At 51.0% G+C, this 18,620-nt stretch overlaps 1 protein-coding gene across 8 annotated transcripts in view; it reads left to right on the forward strand.

The window, feature by feature from the left end:
• Positions 1 to 1,025: 1,025 nt before the first annotated feature.
• The window catches only part of EPS15L1 (epidermal growth factor receptor pathway substrate 15 like 1), a 94,901-nt gene continuing 77,306 nt past the window's right edge, over positions 1,026 to 18,620 (forward strand). For all 8 annotated transcript variants that reach the window (XM_034997851.1, XM_034997852.1, XM_034997858.1 and 5 more), the window contains exon 1: positions 1,026 to 1,098. In XM_034997851.1, coding sequence (XP_034853742.1) covers positions 1,066 to 1,098 — 33 coding nt within the window. In that variant the 5' untranslated portion in view covers positions 1,026 to 1,065. The remainder of the gene's footprint in view (positions 1,099 to 18,620) is intronic.

An 18,620-nucleotide genomic window follows, 5' to 3' on the forward strand; every position in this document is an offset into this window, starting at 1 on the left:
CATGTTCAAAATCCTCTGGTGGCTTCCCCTTGCTTTTTATATAGAGAACCGAGGAGTGAAGGAGCATGACAAGACTGAAAACTTGGAGCTCAGACAGCAAAAGAGTCTCAAGACAAGACGAGATGACCATGGTCTTATCTCATTGCTCTTCGCTCAGGGGTGTCTCATGAGACCAGCAGCAGCTTGACTCCAAAATGGAAGAGGTGGACAGGAGGCTGTGCCCCACCCCTGAGATCATATGCCTTCTAGCTTGCCTGCCTGGGAAGCAGTGCCTGGCTGGACTCACTCTGCTGCCATCACAAGGGGCCAGGTAGGGGAGGTCCCCCTGCCCTGAGGAAACCTTGTGCCACTGTGGTCAGCTGCCTCGCTGGACCTTTCTTTCCTCGCCCTATTAGTGGAAACTGGTCACAGATGAGGATGTGTCCCTAGCCAATGGAAGACAAAACGTCTAAAGAAATAAATGCCCCCTCTGGTACCAGTTCTCCAGCAAACCTCGGACACACACACCCACACATACACACACACCCACACCCCACACAGCAAACCTCAGACACACACACACACACACACACCCCACACACACAGCAAACCTCAGACACACACACACACACACCGCCAGCCACCCCCACACATATGCACCCTATCCTAGAAACAGGGAGCGTTGTTCGGCACGGCGAGGTTCCTGACCCTCTGCGGGGTGGGCAACAACCTCCCCACAAGGCGTTTGCCAGGCGCACGGGGAAGGGGACGGTACCTAGCACGTCATTCTCCGGGTGCCGGGCCGGGGAGCGGGCCGGGGAGCGGGCCGGGGTTAAGGGGGCAGAAAAGCTTGGCGCCCACTCGGGGGCCTGCGCTCCTCCCCGGCCCCGCCCCCTCCCGGCCCGGGCTAGGTGTGCACGGCCCCGCCCTCGACCCCGCCCCTTTAGGTTTTGTCGCGCGTGCGTAGCCCTGCCTCGGTCCCGCCCTCTCCCGGTCTCGGTTGCGCGCGCACCGCCCCTCGCACCCGTGCGCACGCGCGGCCCCACCCCCGTCTCCCCGGCGCTCGGAGCCCGAGTCCGCGGGAAGATGGCGGCTCCCCTCATCCCGCTCTCCCAGCAGGTACGGGCAGGCGGGCGGGGGCGCAGCGCCGGGGCGCGGGGCGCGAGGCGGGCATCGCGGTAAGGCCGATGTGCAGGGAGGTCCAGCCGGGCGGCGGCGGCTCGCGCTGAGGGGCCCCCGCGGAGGGCGGGCGAGTGGGCGGGCGGTCCTGAAGGTGACAGGCCGGCCCGGCCCGCGGCCTCCCGCGCCCTGGCGACCCTCTGCGGGCGGTGTACAGGCGGGGTCGCTGCCTGTGTCTGCACAGTCTGGGGCCCGGGCCCGGCTGCACGCCCGGCCTTCGCCGCTGTTCCCTGGCCGGGCGATGCATGGTGGCACTGGGCTCTCATTCGGGGAGGTGGGCGAGGGGAGTGAGCTTTTCTGCCGGTGCGTCGGCCCCGCGAGTCTTTGTTTCCTGATAGGTCCCAGCGCCGGGGCAGACAGTGTCCCCGTCGGGGTGGAGGGCAGAGCCCTGCCAGAGTCAGGACCCTCCGGCAGTGCGATCCTGGACTCATCCCTCAATTCCTTGGGAGCTGTTTCCGCCACCCTTGAATTGAGAAAGGGGGGATCGCACGTCTCCGGGCCCCTCTCTGTGCCCTCAAACACGCCTGGTGGTCTTACTAAGGGGCAGTAACAGTGGAGCGACACATACGTGCAAAAAAGAGCCTTGCGCAGGCAGCCCTGTTTTCTGCGAGGGACGTTCATTCATTTATCCGTCAAATGTGCGTTAGTCCAGGTGTTGGGAGCGCAGCAGTCGCCCAGACAAGGTCGCTGCTCTCCCGGAGGTGACACTCTCAAGGGAACTAGAAACTACCTGTGCCCTGCTAATAACAGCTGCCTTTATTGACTGAATACCTGTGTTGTACCAAGCACAATATTATAAGCATTTTGTCTGAATTATCTAGCACAGAGTTGGGATTAAGAGTGAGGACACAGGGTCATATCATCTTGTGTTTAGTTCTTGGCTCTATCACTTATTCTTGAGTGTCCTTGGGTGAAGCTCTTAGAACTCATTTGGAAAATGGAAATATAAAAAAAAATTGGGGTAATGTGAAGATTAAGTGTGTAAAGTGCTTAGAGATACTGTAATTATTATCATTTAATTCTCTGGCAGACTGGGACATATGGGAATGTAGACCACAGCAGTAAGAATGCTAAACCTTAAGAGAGCTGATAGGCAGGTTGGCACGACTGACCAGCTGTTTCAAGGAGAGAGACATGCATACCTGCTAAATCTTGCAAGAGCTAGCCAATTTGTAACACTGTCACTAAATTAAAAGTATCAAAGACCAGTGGTTATTAATTAACATGTTCTTATAACAGGAGAGTGCTATGTAAACTAGATGCCATACAGATGTGGGGTATTATTGCTAATAGCCAATTGCTACAGTTTAGGGTGTGTTTGTGTGTGTAGGGGTCGAAACTCACTTAGGCTCACTTAATGAGAAAGTGCTTCCAGTTTGGGGGGGAATCTTTTTAAAACTTCTATCAAATTTTGACAGTAGCCCTAATTTGAACTTTGATGATGACAGTGGCTAATGTTTATTGAGTGCTTTAGAGTTTAAGTGCTTTCTAACACTGTGCTTATCCACACAACATGGAGAGGGGAATTCTTATTTTACTGATGAAGGATTAGCTTTGGAGGAAGGCAGTGGTTTGCCACTGTGAGTTAAGGTATGAAAACATGAATCAGGTCATGTGATTCATCTGCTTAGCACCTTTTGGAATAAGATCCCAATTCCTTCTCAGGAAGCCTCTGGTGCCTGCCTGCCCTCTCCCGCCTCATGCTTTCCCCGGCACCCACACTGCAGCCATACTTGCTGCTTTTCTGCTCTTCCCACAGTCCAGGCTTTCTCTGTTCTCAGGGTGTCCCCACTGGCTGTTCCTTCTTCCTGAAGTTCTCTTCCTTGTTTCTTCTCTTGGTGCTGTCAATGCCTGGCTCTTTTCCCTTCCCCAGGTGGTAGCTCAGATGTCGTTCTTCCCAGACGCCTTTGCTGACCACTTGTAATAAATAGGGCCCCCTCTTTCATCCCACCAGCAGTGTGTTTCCTCCACATACCGCTCAGCACCATTCATGGTCTACAGATGTCTCTTTCGCCATGACACCAGGCACCCAGTCAGAGCAGGTGCAGACTCTTGCTCCTGTGACCAGCACCCAGGAGGTGTCAGGTAAACGCATGAAGCAGGAACCAGAGAGTTCGACCGACCAGCACCATTTACAGGTGGCTCTTCTCTACGTGTGGGATGGGGCTAGGGGTGGGAGCAAAATTGAAGGAGGAGTTGCAAGAGACTGACAGCCAGGAGCCTATGACTACTTTAGGTCACTGACTTCAGTGTTTTTTCCTGTTCCTTTATATGTTTGTTGAACGAAGGCACGAGTAGGTTTTCTTCCTTCAGGTAGTTATGTCAGCATTTCTCTATGGCTGTTCTTAGTGAAGTTCTGCACCAGGTGTTCCCGTCAAGCTAGGTGGGAGATATAGCCCTTCAGGTGTTTTCACATCTGAGATCACATGGATTCACAGATAATTACTGGGGATACATGGATATGATTCCAGGGTAATTTCTGGTTGGGGGCAGTCAGGGAGCCCCCTGGAGCATGAGGCTGTGCTCTGGTTGGACTGAGGTGTAGGGTGCACTTGGAACGTGGATGGCCTGTTGAAGGTGAATAAAGCGGTTGCCAGTAGGTTTGCAGAGGGGAGGGGGGCAGTGTGTTTCCCCTCTGTCCCCAGCACTTTTCCCATCAGCATCTTTCCTGGTCTGCTCCATACTCCCCAATATCTATGGCACCTCTTTCCCTATACAGTTTCTTCTGACCCTGAATACAAATCTTGCCCATTTGAAGAGTCAGGAGTCTAGGGTTGATTTTTCCCAAGCACAGCTCCCCTTTGCCTCTCCTACCCCGGAAATGCATCTGTGTTCCTCACCCCTTTTGTACCATGTGGTCTCATAAGCTCCTGGTCACCATGCCATCCTTAACCTCAGTGGCCTGTCATTGGTCATCCTTGAACTCCACAACAGTGGTCACTGTAACCCACCAGTTGGCCTTCACTCTGTCTTCTGCATTCTTTCTCTCTGTCTGCTCCCATCTTAGGGTCTCCCCACAGAGCATGCCCTTCCCCCACCAAGAGTCCAGCCTCCTGTTTCCCCCTTGCCAACCCCCCATCCCACCCCCCACCGGCTGCCCACTGGAATTGGCCACCTCCTTACCACATCCACAAGTTCACAGGGCTGGGCCTGTTCCCCTTCCTGCTTAGCCTCTCCCTCATAGTTCATTCCGCACAACCACCCCCCTGCTCCAGAAACCTCCAGCTGCTCCCATTTCACTCCCCTCAGTATGTCCAGCTTGATTGCTCCTGGTTCAGCATTCCCACGCCCCCCTGGGCCTGCTCCACCTGAGCTTGCCGCACCATTTCCATGTAAGCCCTGGCTCTTCCCAGTGCTCCCCCACATCCCCCCACCTCATGCCGTGATCTCCTGCTGCAACCTAGCCTACCTCCCACCCATTGGAGGCCACTCTTGGAGGCCTCCTTGGTGGTGTCTTCCCTCAGTCCCATCTCAATGACAGTTCTCCCTCCTGTACCTTCTGTGGGTCCCTTGCGTGGCCCTTGACCCAGGAAGCACATGGAAAGTATTGGACTCATTAATGAAGAGAGTGCCCTGTGCCCAAGGAGTTCCACCCCCTCCCCTGTGCCACTGGGGTCCTCCTCCTTCGTCATGTGCTTCCTATGCCCAGGCACTTGAGATACATCATCTTTTTAATGGGTGCCAGGTTCTAAATTTTTATTCCCATTTTGCAAATGGGAAACTGAGACCCACAGAGATTTAAGTCACTTGCCGAAGTCCCATAGTTGGTGGGTTGACCCCACATCTGTCTGCCTGCAGAGCCCTGCTCTTTCTCCTCTTCCAGGCAGCCTGCTGGGCACCTCGCCCAGAGCAACACCTGGTGAATGTGTCTGCAGTGAATGCCAAGTGCTTGGGGCACTTGTTTGTCCTTTCGTCTCTTGTTTTTTTTCTCTAAAATAATTGCTACTCTCTCTGTCTTACTAGAATGCTAATGGTGATGTGGTATAAATTGGTGAGTAGAGAGTCAGGTTTTAGAGTAAAGATTGGCCCTACCCTGTAAGATCCAGAATTTCTTGGCTCTTTATCTTATTGTCCTGCATTGGCCTGTTTGTGGACCAAGTAGCTACCAGTTAAGCAAGAACATGTAAATTTTGTTCCCTTTGCCCCAATTTTGAACTTTATTTAATTTTTTTTAAAGATTTTATTTTAGGGAGAGGAAGAAGCAGGCTCCCCACTGAGCAGGGAGCTTGACACGGGGCCCCGATCCCAGGACCCTGAGATCATGACCTGAGCTGAAGGCAGACGCTTAACCAACTGAGCCACCCAGGCGCCCCAATTTTGAACTTTAAAGCAACTTTCCCGTGCTTGGTTCTTCACCCGATCAGCTCCTCTGGGAAGTGGACTGTCTTTGATCAGATGGTACCCGAGAGCTGAGTGTCTACTCTCTGATGCCTCAGGCCACCTCACATTATTATGCTGTGGGACGGCCGCAGCCGCCACCACCCCCACGAGATGCATCTCAACAGCCACGCTGGGGGTGCTTTCAGGAGCTCCCCACTCAGACCTCACCTGAGCAGCCAGCATCCACTTGGAAGACTACTCCACATTCTTCCTCAAAGACGACTCTCCCACCTCATTTTCATTTGAGGTCCCTCAGGGTGTGTTTTTCAGTGTTTAGGTCCCCAGATGTCATTTCAGTACCCTCAGTTGTGCAGTATTTTCTGTATCTCAGTTTCTCCATGTACAAATTGGGAGTAACGCTATATTATGTATGTATTTGCCTCCTGACAGTGGAATGTCAGCACCCCGTGCGCGCTGTTCATTCAGTAGATGTGTATTAGGCATTTTCTCTCTGCTGGGCACCTCGTGGGCAGTGGGATGCATCAGGGAACCTGAAGACAGCCCTGTCCCATGCAGCCGAAGTTCTCAGGAGCAGGGCACAGACAGAAGGAAATGAGCAGATACGTAGTGTCCCAGGGCCAAGTGATCTTCGAGGTGAGAACTGAAGCAGAGTTTATGGTCCCACATGTGAAGTCGGGGAGGCCTCGGGAGGCCTCAGGAGCCCTGGACTGGGCAGGAAAGGCATTTTGTGTTGCTCACTGTATCCTCTGGAGTCATACTGGTCAGTCTTCTCCTCACTTTATAAGGGTGTAAACTGAGGCCCAGAGGCATATGTCACTTGTGAAAGGTCACACCCAGCAAGCTTGAGCTGACACAGCTCACCTAATGCAGGCCTGGGGCTCTGTGTTGCATTGTAGGTTCTGTTTGTTTGTTTATTTATTTCTTAAGTAGGCTCCATGCCCAGCATGGAACTCAATGCGGGGCTTGAACTCACTACCCTGAGATCAAGACCCCAGCTGAAATCAAGAGTCAGTTGCTTAGCTGACTGAGCCACCCAGGCGCCCCTTTTTGTTTTTTTTTGTTTTTGTTTTTTTTTAACTGCCAAGCATTCAACAAGGTGAGATCTCATTTGGTTTTAAACAGTGGTCATGTCACCTAACCTCTAGATACTGTGGAGTCTGATGGAGAGGAGATCACTTGTTTGAATTCTTATTTTATTGTTTTAATCTCATGTCACTGGAGTCATGGGAGAAACAGAAGCTGCCTTCTCGTCTTTACAGGTTCCCCTACGCGGGTGGGTGTTTGCTGCTCCATGGCTGATGCAGAAATGAATGAGCCATGCCTGGCCCACAAGGAGGGTCAGCTTGGTCCAGGCCACAGTGGAGGCCCAGGCCGTGGATGGTCTGAGCTGGATGAGGGGTGGATAACTTGCTTCCATTTAGGAGAGGGCTGCATGGAGAAGGGGCATTTGGGCTGGGCTGTGGGGACGCTGGGAAGAGAGGAAGGAATGCTTTTTCAGACAGAGGGAAAGAATAAACAGAAGCCAAGACACTGGAATTCCAGCTCAAAGGGCCTAAATAGAGGCCAGGGCTGAGGACTCTGGGGTCCATAGCCCTCTTTTAACTAGGGTGATTTAGGGATTAAAGGAAGAAGGTGGTTGGTAAATGGGACACAGTTTGTGCCTGGCCTACAGATTGGCCTGAGACAAAAGGGACTGACAGGGTGTCTGCTTGCCTAGAGAGTGGCTGATGGTGGTGGTTGGGGGTGGGGGGATGGGTAGAGGGAAGGAGACCTGCCTGCTGGGTGGCCCAGAGGGCTGCTCCTGCTTAGAATGCTAGGTTCGCCATAGTAGGCCCAGCCCTCAGTGTCACAAGCTGCTGGAGGGAAGTAGAGGTTGCAGATGACCACAAACAGCCATGTCCTTAGACTTCCGTCTGGCCCTGCCTACTGGGTGGGATTGCTGTACTCTTGATGGCAGAAACGATTTACCAATCATGTTTCAGACCAGCTGATACAAAGTCAGTTCTCCTTTTGTATACACCGGTTGAAAGCTGGGAAGGGTGGTGTCAGGAAGGCTGGCCGTCACCGTCTGCAGACTGGAATCGGGCTTCTGCCCCATCCAGCACATTGCTCACCTGCATCCCATGCTTCCCAGTTCTACCCTCCCTGTTTGCTTTGCCCTGCGGCCCCTGGGCCTTTTTGTTTGTTTGTTTGTTTTTAAAGATTTTTATTTGAGAGAACGAGCCCGTGCACGAGCAGGGGGGAGGGGCAGAGGGAGAAGCAAACTCCCTGCTGAACAGGGATCCTGACCTGGGGCTTGGTCCCAGGACCCTAGGATCATGACCTGAGCTGAAGGCAGATGCTTAACTGACTAAGCCACCCAGGAGCCCCAACCCTGGGCCTTTCTTTTAGTTGCTTGCTCAGGCGACATTCCCTCTTGCCTCAGGGCCTTTGCACATGCTTTTTATTGCTCCCTTTCTGGGATGTTCTTCCCCCCACTTTATTTCTGGGTTAACCTCTACTCCTCTTCGTATCTCACGTGGCACATCACTTCCTAAGGTAAAGCCTTCCCTGACAGGTTGGCCCAGCTTCTCTGTTGATGCCTGTGGGGATACTCTGTACTTTTTCCACATGCCAGTCTGTAATTTTCTGTTGGTGGCATTATTAGATTGATGGTTAGTCTCCCCCACCGCGTAGACTAGGTCCACAAAGGACTGTTTTAATTTGTCCTTGTTCCCCAGGTGCTCAGTAATCATCTGTTGAACGAATGGCAGAATAGTAGAGCAGGCCCACAGTATGTGAGGCAGGGAGGAGCTATGGTAGGTTCTTGAGGAGTGGAGTGACATGTTCAGATCTGACCACTTGCATAGAGAATGGGCAGAGCTGGGGACTAGCTCAGAGATGTTTGTTGTGAAATGAGCATGAAGTGATAAAGAGCAACCTGGCCTGAGGTTGTTTCCAGAAGAGTAAAAGGGGTTGGTGATCAAAGGAGTGTGTGGGATGGTTATTTGCACTGGGGCCTTCTAAGTGTGGGGAGGAGGCAGGAGAAGGAGGCAGGTGCGGTGTCCAGCCAGCAGGGCAAGACCAGCCTTCCTGGGTGGTGTCAGGTGGGTGGCTGGGTCAGGTGAGACAAGACCCATCACCTTGCAGTGGGCCCTTCAGGCCTGGTGGGATCCCACATTTAGGTGCAGTTGAGAAGCAGCCTAGCTCCTGGGGGCACCATCGGGTTCCATTTGCTGAGCACCTACCCCGTGCTGGTCTGGGACCAAGAAGAACAAAACTGAGCCCCCGGCCTTTAGATGGCTCAACTGGAGCTGGACTCCCAGGCCTACAGCTAAGTAGGAGCCCCTGGGTGGGTGGTACCTACCTAAGTAGGTACCCCCTTAGATACCGAAGGAGGTATCTCCCCTCCCCTAAGTGGGAGATACCCTGGTGGAGGTCGGGTGGCAACCTGCGGAAGCGGGAGAATTGCCTTCACTGGCTTGGAAAGAAGGAGAGCAGGAAGAGGGGGCCTGGGTCTTCCTTCCTCTTTTCCCTCTTCTGTTCCAGCAGAACTGGAGGAAGCAGAAGGGTGCAGCCTTTCAGACTGGCTGCTCCCCAACCCCCACCCCCTCCCACCCCGTCAGAGCCCTGTTCCTTGACTCTGGTAACCCAGGTATTGGGGAGAGATTTGGGGTGCAGGTCTTGTACAGAAGAAAGGAGGGGGATTGGACACCCACTTTGTGCCCATTCACCATTGACTCCCCATTAGGGACGTGTCATTGTCACTGTCCCTGTGCTTTTTTCTGAACAAGGAAACAGGAGGACAGAGCTAAAGTGACAGGTTTCAGGCCTCCCAGGGAGTTGGGGTGCTTGGATCAGACCGTAGCTCCAAAGCCAGTGTTCTCTCCTGTGGACAGCACACCATGGGCTCCTGGGAGGGCAGGAGCAGCTCTGTCCCTGCTGTGTCCTGAGCCCCTGCAGCAGGCAGGTGATAACCGGCTGGGTGGCTGCACGCTCCAGAGAGCGGCCAGGAGCAGTCTTCTCTAACTGACGGTAGTCGATTAGTGGAAATGTTCTGTCTCCTGTGTGAAGAAGCAGGCACCCAGTGCGCTGGTGAGGGGAATCAGGGAGGCCTGACGGCCAGGCCCCCACCCTTTCGCAGGGCTCCCTGTGTCTCTTCACTTGTGCTGTGAGGGGGTTGGGGAAGGGAGTTCTCTGATTTACTAATGACAGGAACAAGCATGCCTGTTGAGCCACAGAAAATTGGCTTTTCTTAATCCACAAAGGATGTTTTCAGTTTTACATATCCAGCGGGAAAAGGAAATGATCTTCTTTCGGACTGCTTTTAAAGGGGGGAAGAATAAACAGGAAAAAAAATAAAGAAAAGAAAAGGCCTGTTGAGGGTGAGGTCCTCACAGGGAGATTATTAAGCCAGGACTGGAAAGTTTGGGGCATGGATTAACCCTCTAAATTCCCACACGCTAGAAACGGCAGTTTGTGGCTGGAGGTGCCAGGACCCTGCAGACCTAGGTGTGTGCTCTGAACATTTCCCCTCTTGGAAGTTTTCTTTGATCAAGACCAGAACAGTCTCTGGGCCCATAGTGCCGTACCCCTGTATCCTTGTGGACACTTCCTCCACCGAGAAAAGGATTCCACAGGGGATGAGCAGACGCCAGCGGTTGCTGAGTGCGAGCAAGTCGGTGCTGTTGTTTCTCTCACCCACACACCAGACCAGGGAATTGGCATTTTCTTTCACACCAAGCTGGTCCTGTTGGCATTCAGCCTCTTGATTTAATTTTTTTTGCCTTTTAGCCACTCGGAATTATCCTTTAACTCACAGCTACTAAGCACTTAACCTGCTGTATGTCTAATTGCATGTTTTTTAAAAAATAATAAGACTAAGAACTAGTAAAAGACTGTTAGGAGCGACTCAGCCAACTAGTTGAGTGAGAAAATGAGTACAGTACGTACTGCAGTGTAGCCAACATTTGGTGAAATATTTTATTATTTTTTGGCAAAGATCATTTGGTGTGGCGTGCTGTCAGGACTGCGATTTGATGCTTGCCAAACACGCCCTGATTAGTAGCCTTGCCTGACTTCCCTTCCCACCTCCCACCCCCCACCCCCCCATTCTCTATAATAAAGCCAGCTTCTCTGTCTCAGTGATAGTAATAAGAAGGGCAGTAATGGATACAGTAGCATTTGGGGGTTGTAGGGTGTGCTTTACCTACATATTCTCATCCGGTACTTAAAGTAATCCTCAGGGCAGGCACTGTATTATTCTTATTCCATGGCTGGGGAAACTGAGGCCCTGGGAGGCTTTGTAGCTTGTCTTCCCTCTGCTGCTGAGTGGTGGAGCTGTGTCTACCCAAGCATCAACCTCTCTGCACCCATCTCACACACTCCCTCCTGAGGCTCCATCAAAATCTTACTCATTCTGTAAACAAACAAACAAACAAATAAATAAGTTTATTTAAAAAAAAAAAGTTTACGGAAGGCCTGCTTACAGAGCCAGCATTGCAAGAGGTAGAATAAGTGTGAGACTTCTAACTCACCCCCTACCCCCCCAGAATTGAAAATGTAGGAAGGAGGTGCCCCAGTCATTAGAGTAGCCTTGACAAAAACTGGACATTAAGAAATGTCCCACTTGTAGGTTTGGGGCTATGGAAATGTGGAGGAGAGAGGGACTCATTTCAGTTGGGGGGAGTTGGGGAGGTTTTTAAAGTAGGGGGTCGGTTGTGGGGTTGGGAGGTAATTGGCCTCGAGCAGGCACAGCCCCCCCACCCCAGGCATAGGGAATAATTTGTGCCCAGACAGGGAGCGTCCGGTGCACAGTATGTAGAGAATCTGCCAGAGCAGGAAGGAGAGCAGGGTCTAAGTGCTGTGCGTGCAAATCTGAGTGTCTCTGAGCGGACGTCCAGGTGAATGCGTGTGTGGTGGGGAGTGGGGGGGGAGTAGTGAAATTAGCCCAGCAGGGGCAGGGGATGGCTGTGGGGCACCTCGAGAGCTAGGCTAAGGGTTGGAACCTCATACTCTTCACCAGCCACAGAGCCTTTTCCGAGCAGTAGAGTGACCACGTGAATTCCTCTCCCTGCTCCTGCCAGCATGTTTGTTCTTCTGTATTTGTTCCCTGACCAGACCACGATGTTCCGCTCCTCCTTGGTAGTGGTGACTGTCTTTTGCTCACCATGGAATCCCGGAGCCTACTGGGTACCCGGCGCCTAGAGGACCCAGACTCTGTAGAAGAGCAGTGGGTGCCGGGAGGCTAATGATGCCACCCTCAGAGAGGAGGGGAGAGGCATAGAGCTGACGACCCGATCCTCCTAGGGATCCCTGAGTCCTGGGCAGTATGCCCGCTTATGGGATGGCGAAATATCGGGCCAGAGCTCAGCACATGGCAGAGACGTTGGAACCCCAGGGTGGCTGATCTAGGAAAGGAATTTTGGGAAGATTCAGGGCACACTTCGGGAAAGTTGGAAGCACTGTGGGAAGTGGGCATTCTCAAGGAAGGCAGTAGGTGCCCTGCTGTGGAGGGGCCCTTATTGCTGAGCTGTCACCCCTGTGAGTCTGTTCAGGGCCTGGTCCACTGTGCAGAGGAAGGAAGGACAGAATGGACAGGGGCTGTTCTCTGAGAGGCTGGGAAGAGCGATATCCAGGGAGGGCTCTGGGGAGGCCTGGTCCACTTTTGATTTTAAGCAGCATTTTTGGGAGAACAGGCTAGGATCTGCTCCCTGCTCCACCCAGGCTGTCTGGGCAAGGTCCCGGGAGCTCCTTATTGTCCGACTCTTTCCAGTCCCATCCACCTGTCCTCTGTGTGGCTGCACTCAACCCCATGCCCTTCCCTACATGCCCATCCCCTGCTCCCTTCAGGACCCTGTTCCCTTGGTGTTTCCCCACCAGTGGTGCCACTTTCCATCCATGTTGCAGGCTTGTGTATCCCCAGGGCTTCAGTGCAGGTGCTCCTAGGCATGCTTGTTGTCTTGTATCCCCTTGGGCAGGCTCAGCTGGGGCAGTGGCAGGCTCCCTGCCCTCACGGGTGCATGTCTGGGCTGCTGAGTGCCCCCGCCACCCCTGTCTGTTCCTCCCAGCACTTGGCAGCCCTCTGTGTGCATTGTCATGTGTGATGACATCCTCCTCCAGACTAGGACCTCCGAGACACTCTGTAGAAACTGCTTGACTGGGAATGAGATTTCCACCTCCATGTCCCATAGGGACATCCCAGAGAAACATGTTTAAAGGTGTGTGTTTAGGCACAGTGAGTGGCTGCATTCCTTTGCCTCATCCCCCTGGAGGCCTACTGAAGTCCTCCCCGCCGCTGCCCTCTCCCCCCCCACCGCCCCGGTTGCTCCCCCAGTCACCCACTCCGCGTAGCTAAGTGCATATTCAGTTCACTGGCTCTTGTGCACGTCTGCTCAGGTCATCGTGGGGATCATGTTCCGGGCTTCTTGGCAGGGCGGGCACAGACCCTCTTACCTCACTGTGTCCACCCTTCCTGGCTGGCTGAAACCGTGCCGAATGATCCGAAGTCCCTGCCGGCCCCCTCTGCCCTGGAGTCCACCTTGCCCATCCCTGACCCCTGGCTCAGGCTCCGGAGGCTTCGGCTGTGCCTCCTGCTGTCATAGCTCTCACATCCCGTGGCACCTTGTGCTGTAGTCATGCGCTCACTTTGCCTGCCTGTCTCCCCATCTTGAGCCCTAGAGCTCTGTCTCACACCCTTTTGTATCCTTGATTCTTCCTCATAGTGCGGACTTAACAGATGTTTGTTGAATGAGTGAATGAATGAATTTATAAGTCCCAAGGGCAGACCACTCTTTCAGGAAGTTTTCTGTGAAGAGTAGGTGGGAAGTCAGTAGTCTGAAGTGGAATGGCCTGGGGGGACATTTCTAGAGATGGGTGCCAATGTCACATGGGAGCCGGTGGAAGGAGAGGACGAGGAGGAGAACGGGACTATAAACAGTTGGCATTGGAGGAGTGCTCGCCCCATGCCAGTCTCTGGTGCTGGGAATGCACAGCCTTATTTTCCAAATAAGACACAGAGCGGCTGCTCACCCTCCCCAGGGTTGCACAGCACTCTGGTGGTGGGGTGAGACTTGAGTCCACATCTGTCTGGTGGCATTGTTGACCTCTGTGTGGTTCTGCGCCCCCCCGCCTCCCCCCCATGCTAGGAGCACTAGGCCAAGAGGTGTGGGCGGAGACCTTCGGGACTCAGTGTAGGTTCTGCCTCCTGCAAAGGATGGTGTGTCAGGGTGGGAAGGTTGCCTCAGGTGACCTCGATTTCTCTTTTATTTCCATTTCTTTTTTAAAGATTTTATTTATTTATTTGAGAGAGAGAGCACGTGAGAGGGCGGAGGGTCAGAGGGAGAAGCAGACTCCCCGCTGAGCAGGGAGCCCGACGCGGGACTCAATCCCGGGACTCCAGGATCATGACCTGAGCCGAAGGCAGTCGCTTAACCAACTGAGCCACCCAGGTGCCCTTTTATTTCCATTTCTGGTAGACAGGGCCAAGAGCAGTGGTCTCCTGGGAGCGCTGAAGCTTTTACACCTTGATCTGCATTCCTCCTGATAGTTACTGGCTTTGAACTCACTCTGGCTGTCTTTGCCTTGACGCTTCAGTGTGTGTCTCAACTTTCGGGCATGATTCTCTTGCTCTTTGGTTCTCCTTGTAGGTGGGGATTGCAGGCCTTACCCCCGACCCCCACCCCATGTCATGTCTCCACCTCAGGCCTTGAGGTCCTAGTGGGTTGGACGGAGGCCCCGCATGCTGTGCTGAATGGCAGGTGCACATCTCCAGCTAGTCCTTCGTCATGGCGGTCATTTGGGTCCCCAGAGAGAATCCTGTATCTTCAGATCCTTCTTCTTGTATGTGGCTCTTTGTCTTTCCTGTCTTATTTACAAAAGCAGTGTGCATTAATGTAGATCATTGGTGAACTCAGAAAGCCACGGGTGTGGAGCAGGGAACCAGTTCACTGGTAGGAATCAGTGTTAGCATGTGGCGTCTGTCCTGCCACATTCAGGCCCGTGTGCATATGTGATCGCTGTGGGCTTACCAGCCAGGTCATCACTGTGTGTGCTGGTTTGGGCCCTCCCTTTGCACTTAGCAAATACCTGACGATCATGCCCCACTTGGAAATGTTCTGCCCTTGCTGTTTTACTGCTGTGTGGTATCCTCGCCTGTTTTCAACCTCTGCTGTCACCCATAGTCCTTGCCCTCCAGCAGGGTGAACTGATACAATGCTCTTGCCTTTCCCCACCTCCTGCGTAGTTGGTCACTTCCTCGGGGTAGACCCCCAGGGGGAGACCTTACAGTAGCAGAAGGGTGTGTGTGTATGTGTGTGTTAAAGAAGTGCTAGTTTTGGGACTCCTGGGTGGCTCAGTCAGTTAAGTGGCTGCCTTCAGCTTGGGTCATGATTTAGGATCCTGGGATCGAGTCCCACATCGGGCTCCCTGCTCAGTGGGGAGCCTGTTTCTCTCTGCCTGCCGCTCCCCCCTGCTTGTGTGTGCTCTTTCTCTGACAAATAAATAAATAAAAATCTTAAAAAAAAAAAAAAAAGTTAAAAAAAAGTGCTAGTTTTTATTGTTTGTCAAAAGTATGCACTGCTGGTGATAAAGCTGCTTTTTGTTTATCGTACTTAACACTTGAAGTGGCTTGTACCATTAGGATCCTTGCCAAAGCAGAAACATACCAAATGTTGGTCTTGAATTATGTAAGATTTTTACACACACTCAAAGTAGAGGGAAGAGTTTAATGAACTCCCATGTGCCCACCACCCGTTTACAGCAAATGCCGTTTTTTTTTTTTTTTTTTAAAGTAGGCTCCATACCCAACGTGGGGCTTGAACTCATGATGCTGAGATTGAGAGTCATATGCTCTACCGACTGAGCTAGCCAGGCACCCAAACAAATACCGGTCTCTCTGTACTTGTCTACCATCCCTTGACCTCCTCTGCCATATACATCTTTATTTCTGAGGTTTTTATTTTAAATCTCAGAAATCGGGGTGCCTAGGTGGCTCAGTCGGTTTGGTGTCCCAACTCTTGATTTTGGCTTGGGTTGTGATCTCAGGATTGTGAGATCAAGCCCCGGGTTGGGCTCCCCACTCAGCAGGGAGTCTGCTTGAGATTCTCTCTCCCTCTCCCTCTGCCCCTCTCCCCCACGCTCTTGCTGCTCTCTCTCTTTCTCTCTCAAGATAAATAAATCTTAAAAAAGAATAAAATCTCAGAAATTATATTTCAGTTTGCATCTCTGACAAGAAGACCATTTTTCTTTACATAACCACGGTGCCATATCAACACCTTATGCATTTAATCATTCCTTAGTATTACTCCATCAATACCCAGTCCATATTCAGTATTCTTTCCCTGAGTGTCTCAGAATGTCACCTTGTTATTTGATTGTGAGGTCTCCTGTCTCTCTCACTCTCTTTTTAAAATGTATTTTGAGATAATTATAGATTTACATGCAGTTGAGGAAAAATAATGCAGAGTGATCCTGTGTATTCTTCATTCTGTTTCCTGCAGTGGTTAACACTTTGCAAATCTCTAGTACACCATCACAACGAAAAGTTTGACATCGCTGCAGTCAGATGCAGACCGGTTCCATCCCACACAGGGATCCCACCTCTTGGCCCTTTTAGCCATTCCCATGCCTTCCTTCACCCCTGGCACCTGCTAATCTGTTCATTTCCAGAATTTCAGCATTTTAATGATGTTATATAATAGTCATTCAGCACATAACCTTTGGAGGTTACTTTTTTACTTAGTATAATCCTCTGGAGATTCTTCTAGGGTGTTGCACATATTAGTAGTTCATTCCTTGGCATTTTTCATTGCCAAGTGGTATTCCACAGGGTGTGTGTGTGGGAGGGTCACAGTTCATTTAACCAATCCCCCATCGAAGGGGACATGTGGTATGTTTCCAGTTTGGGGCAGTTATGAATCAAGCTGCACTAAACATCTGAGGACAGGATGTTATGTGAACCCAAGTCTTCATTTCTCTGGATGAATGCCCAGGACAATTGCTGGGTCTTGTGACAGTTGCAGGCTTAGTTCTTTTTAAGAAACTGCTGAACTGTTTTCCAGAGTAGCTGTACATTTTTACCTCCCCACCATCAAAGTGCGAGTGATCCAGTTTCTCTGCATGCTCACTGGTGTCACTGTTTGTTATTTTCGCCATTCTGATGGGTGTGTGGTGGCATCTCCCTGTGGTTCTGATTTGCATTTCCCTAATGACTAACATATGCTGACCATCTTTTCATGGGCCTACTTGCCATCTGTACGTCCTCTTGGGTGAAATGTCTCTTCATGTCTTTGGCCCGTGTTCTCATTTGATTATTTGCCTTTTTTTAAAAGCAAACTCTGTGCCCAAAGTGGGGCTTGAACTCACTACCCCAGGATTGAGTCGCATGTGCCACTCACTGAGCCAGCCACGCACTACCCCATCCCCTCGTTTGCTATTTGTGCCTTTGAATTTTGACAGTTCTTTGTATATTTCAGATACTAATCCTTTGTCAGATCTGTGATTTGCAAATATTTCTGTGACTCAGCTTGTCATCCCCTTACCAGGGTCTTTCACAGAGCAAACATTTTTCATTTTGATGAGGTCCAATTTATCAGTTTTTCCTTTTATGAGTCAGCCTTTTGGTATCAAGTCTAAGAACTCTTTGCCCAGCCCTTGATCCTGAATATTTTATTCTGTTTTTTTCCCAAAAGTGTTATTCCATTTAAGTTTTTCCATTTAAGCCTGTGACCCATTTGGAGTGAATTTTTGTAGAAAGTGTGAGACTTGGGTTTAGTAGGCTTATTTTCTTCCTCCGGATGTCCAGTTGCTTCAGTGCCGTATGCTGTGCAGGCCTCTTTCCTCCTGAATGGCCCTGCACCTCTGTCAGTAGTCGGTCGGGTACACCCGTGTAGGTCTGTTTCTGTGCTCTCTGTTGTGTCCCATGGCTCTGTGTGTCTACCCCTTCATCACCGCCATGCTGCCTTATAGCGGGTCTTGAAATCAGGTAGACTGATTCCTCCCACTTTATTTTTCTTCAAAATTGTTTTAGCTATTTTGGTTTCTTTGCCTGTCTCTATACATTTTAGAAGAATCTTATTTTTATCTACAAAAAAATCTTGCTGGAGTTTGGTAGGAATCAAGTAAAACCTGCATTTCAGGGGTGTACACATTAACTGTGCTGGTTATTGCCCTCCAGAAAAGCCAGTTGATCATCTTCCCACCCACAGGGCCCAAGATGCTCGTTCCCACCTTTGCTGACTCTGCCAACCTAATGGCAAATGCTGGTGCTTCAGTCTGTTTTGCTGTATGGAAGTTGAACATTTCCCCCAACTTTGCTGTGTTTTTTCTTTCTGAATCTCTTTTGTCTTATACTTTGCTCATTTTAAAATTAGGATATATTTTTTCTTGTGATTTATAAAAGCTGTCTCCCACATCTCCTTCTCTCAGCAAGGTTTACCTTAGCTCTGGTTTAGAAACTTCTCATGGGACAGTTGGAGAGAGCTGTCAGTTCCTGGGAGGTTAGAGATGCCCCAGTGTTTTCTGATGTTTTTGAATGCTGATGAGCTAAATCCCAGGTTCCTCAGCCACAGAATATGACTGTGCATGTTGCCAAGATGATGGCTTTGCAAGCAGTGAGGGCAGCCAACGCTAAATGGAAGGCAGAAACGTAACGACTATTAAGTGAGCACTTCTTTAGGCTGCGTTTTTATTATTATTATTATTATTTTCAATTTTATTTATTTAAGTAATCTCTATACCCACGTGGGGCTTGAAGTCACGACCCTGAGATCAGGAGGTGCATGCTCTTCTGACTGAGCCAGCCAGGTGCTGCATGGGCTGCATTTTTCCATCAACATCTGGTTTTCCAAGTAGAAACTCAGACCAGGATGTCTTTGGGTGTTATTTGGCTAATTCTTGCAAAACTTGGCAACTTGATTGAAAAATACACCATTTCATTTCCCTGATGATGAGTGATGTTGAGCATCTTTTCATGTGTCTGTTGGCCATCTGGGTGTCTTCTTTGGAGAAATGTCTGTTCGTGTCTTCTGCCCATTTTTATTTTTTTAATTTTTAAAAATATTTTAAAAGATTTTATTTATCTATTTGAGAGAGAGAGAGAAGTAGACTCCCAGCTGAGCAGGGAGTCCGACGTGGGGCTCGAT

This window comes from Mirounga leonina, unplaced genomic scaffold (assembly GCF_011800145.1).
Source record: "Mirounga leonina isolate KUSES-001 unplaced genomic scaffold, KU_Mleo_1.0 Mir_94, whole genome shotgun sequence".
In the NCBI taxonomy this organism is placed as follows: domain Eukaryota; kingdom Metazoa; phylum Chordata; class Mammalia; order Carnivora; family Phocidae; genus Mirounga; species Mirounga leonina.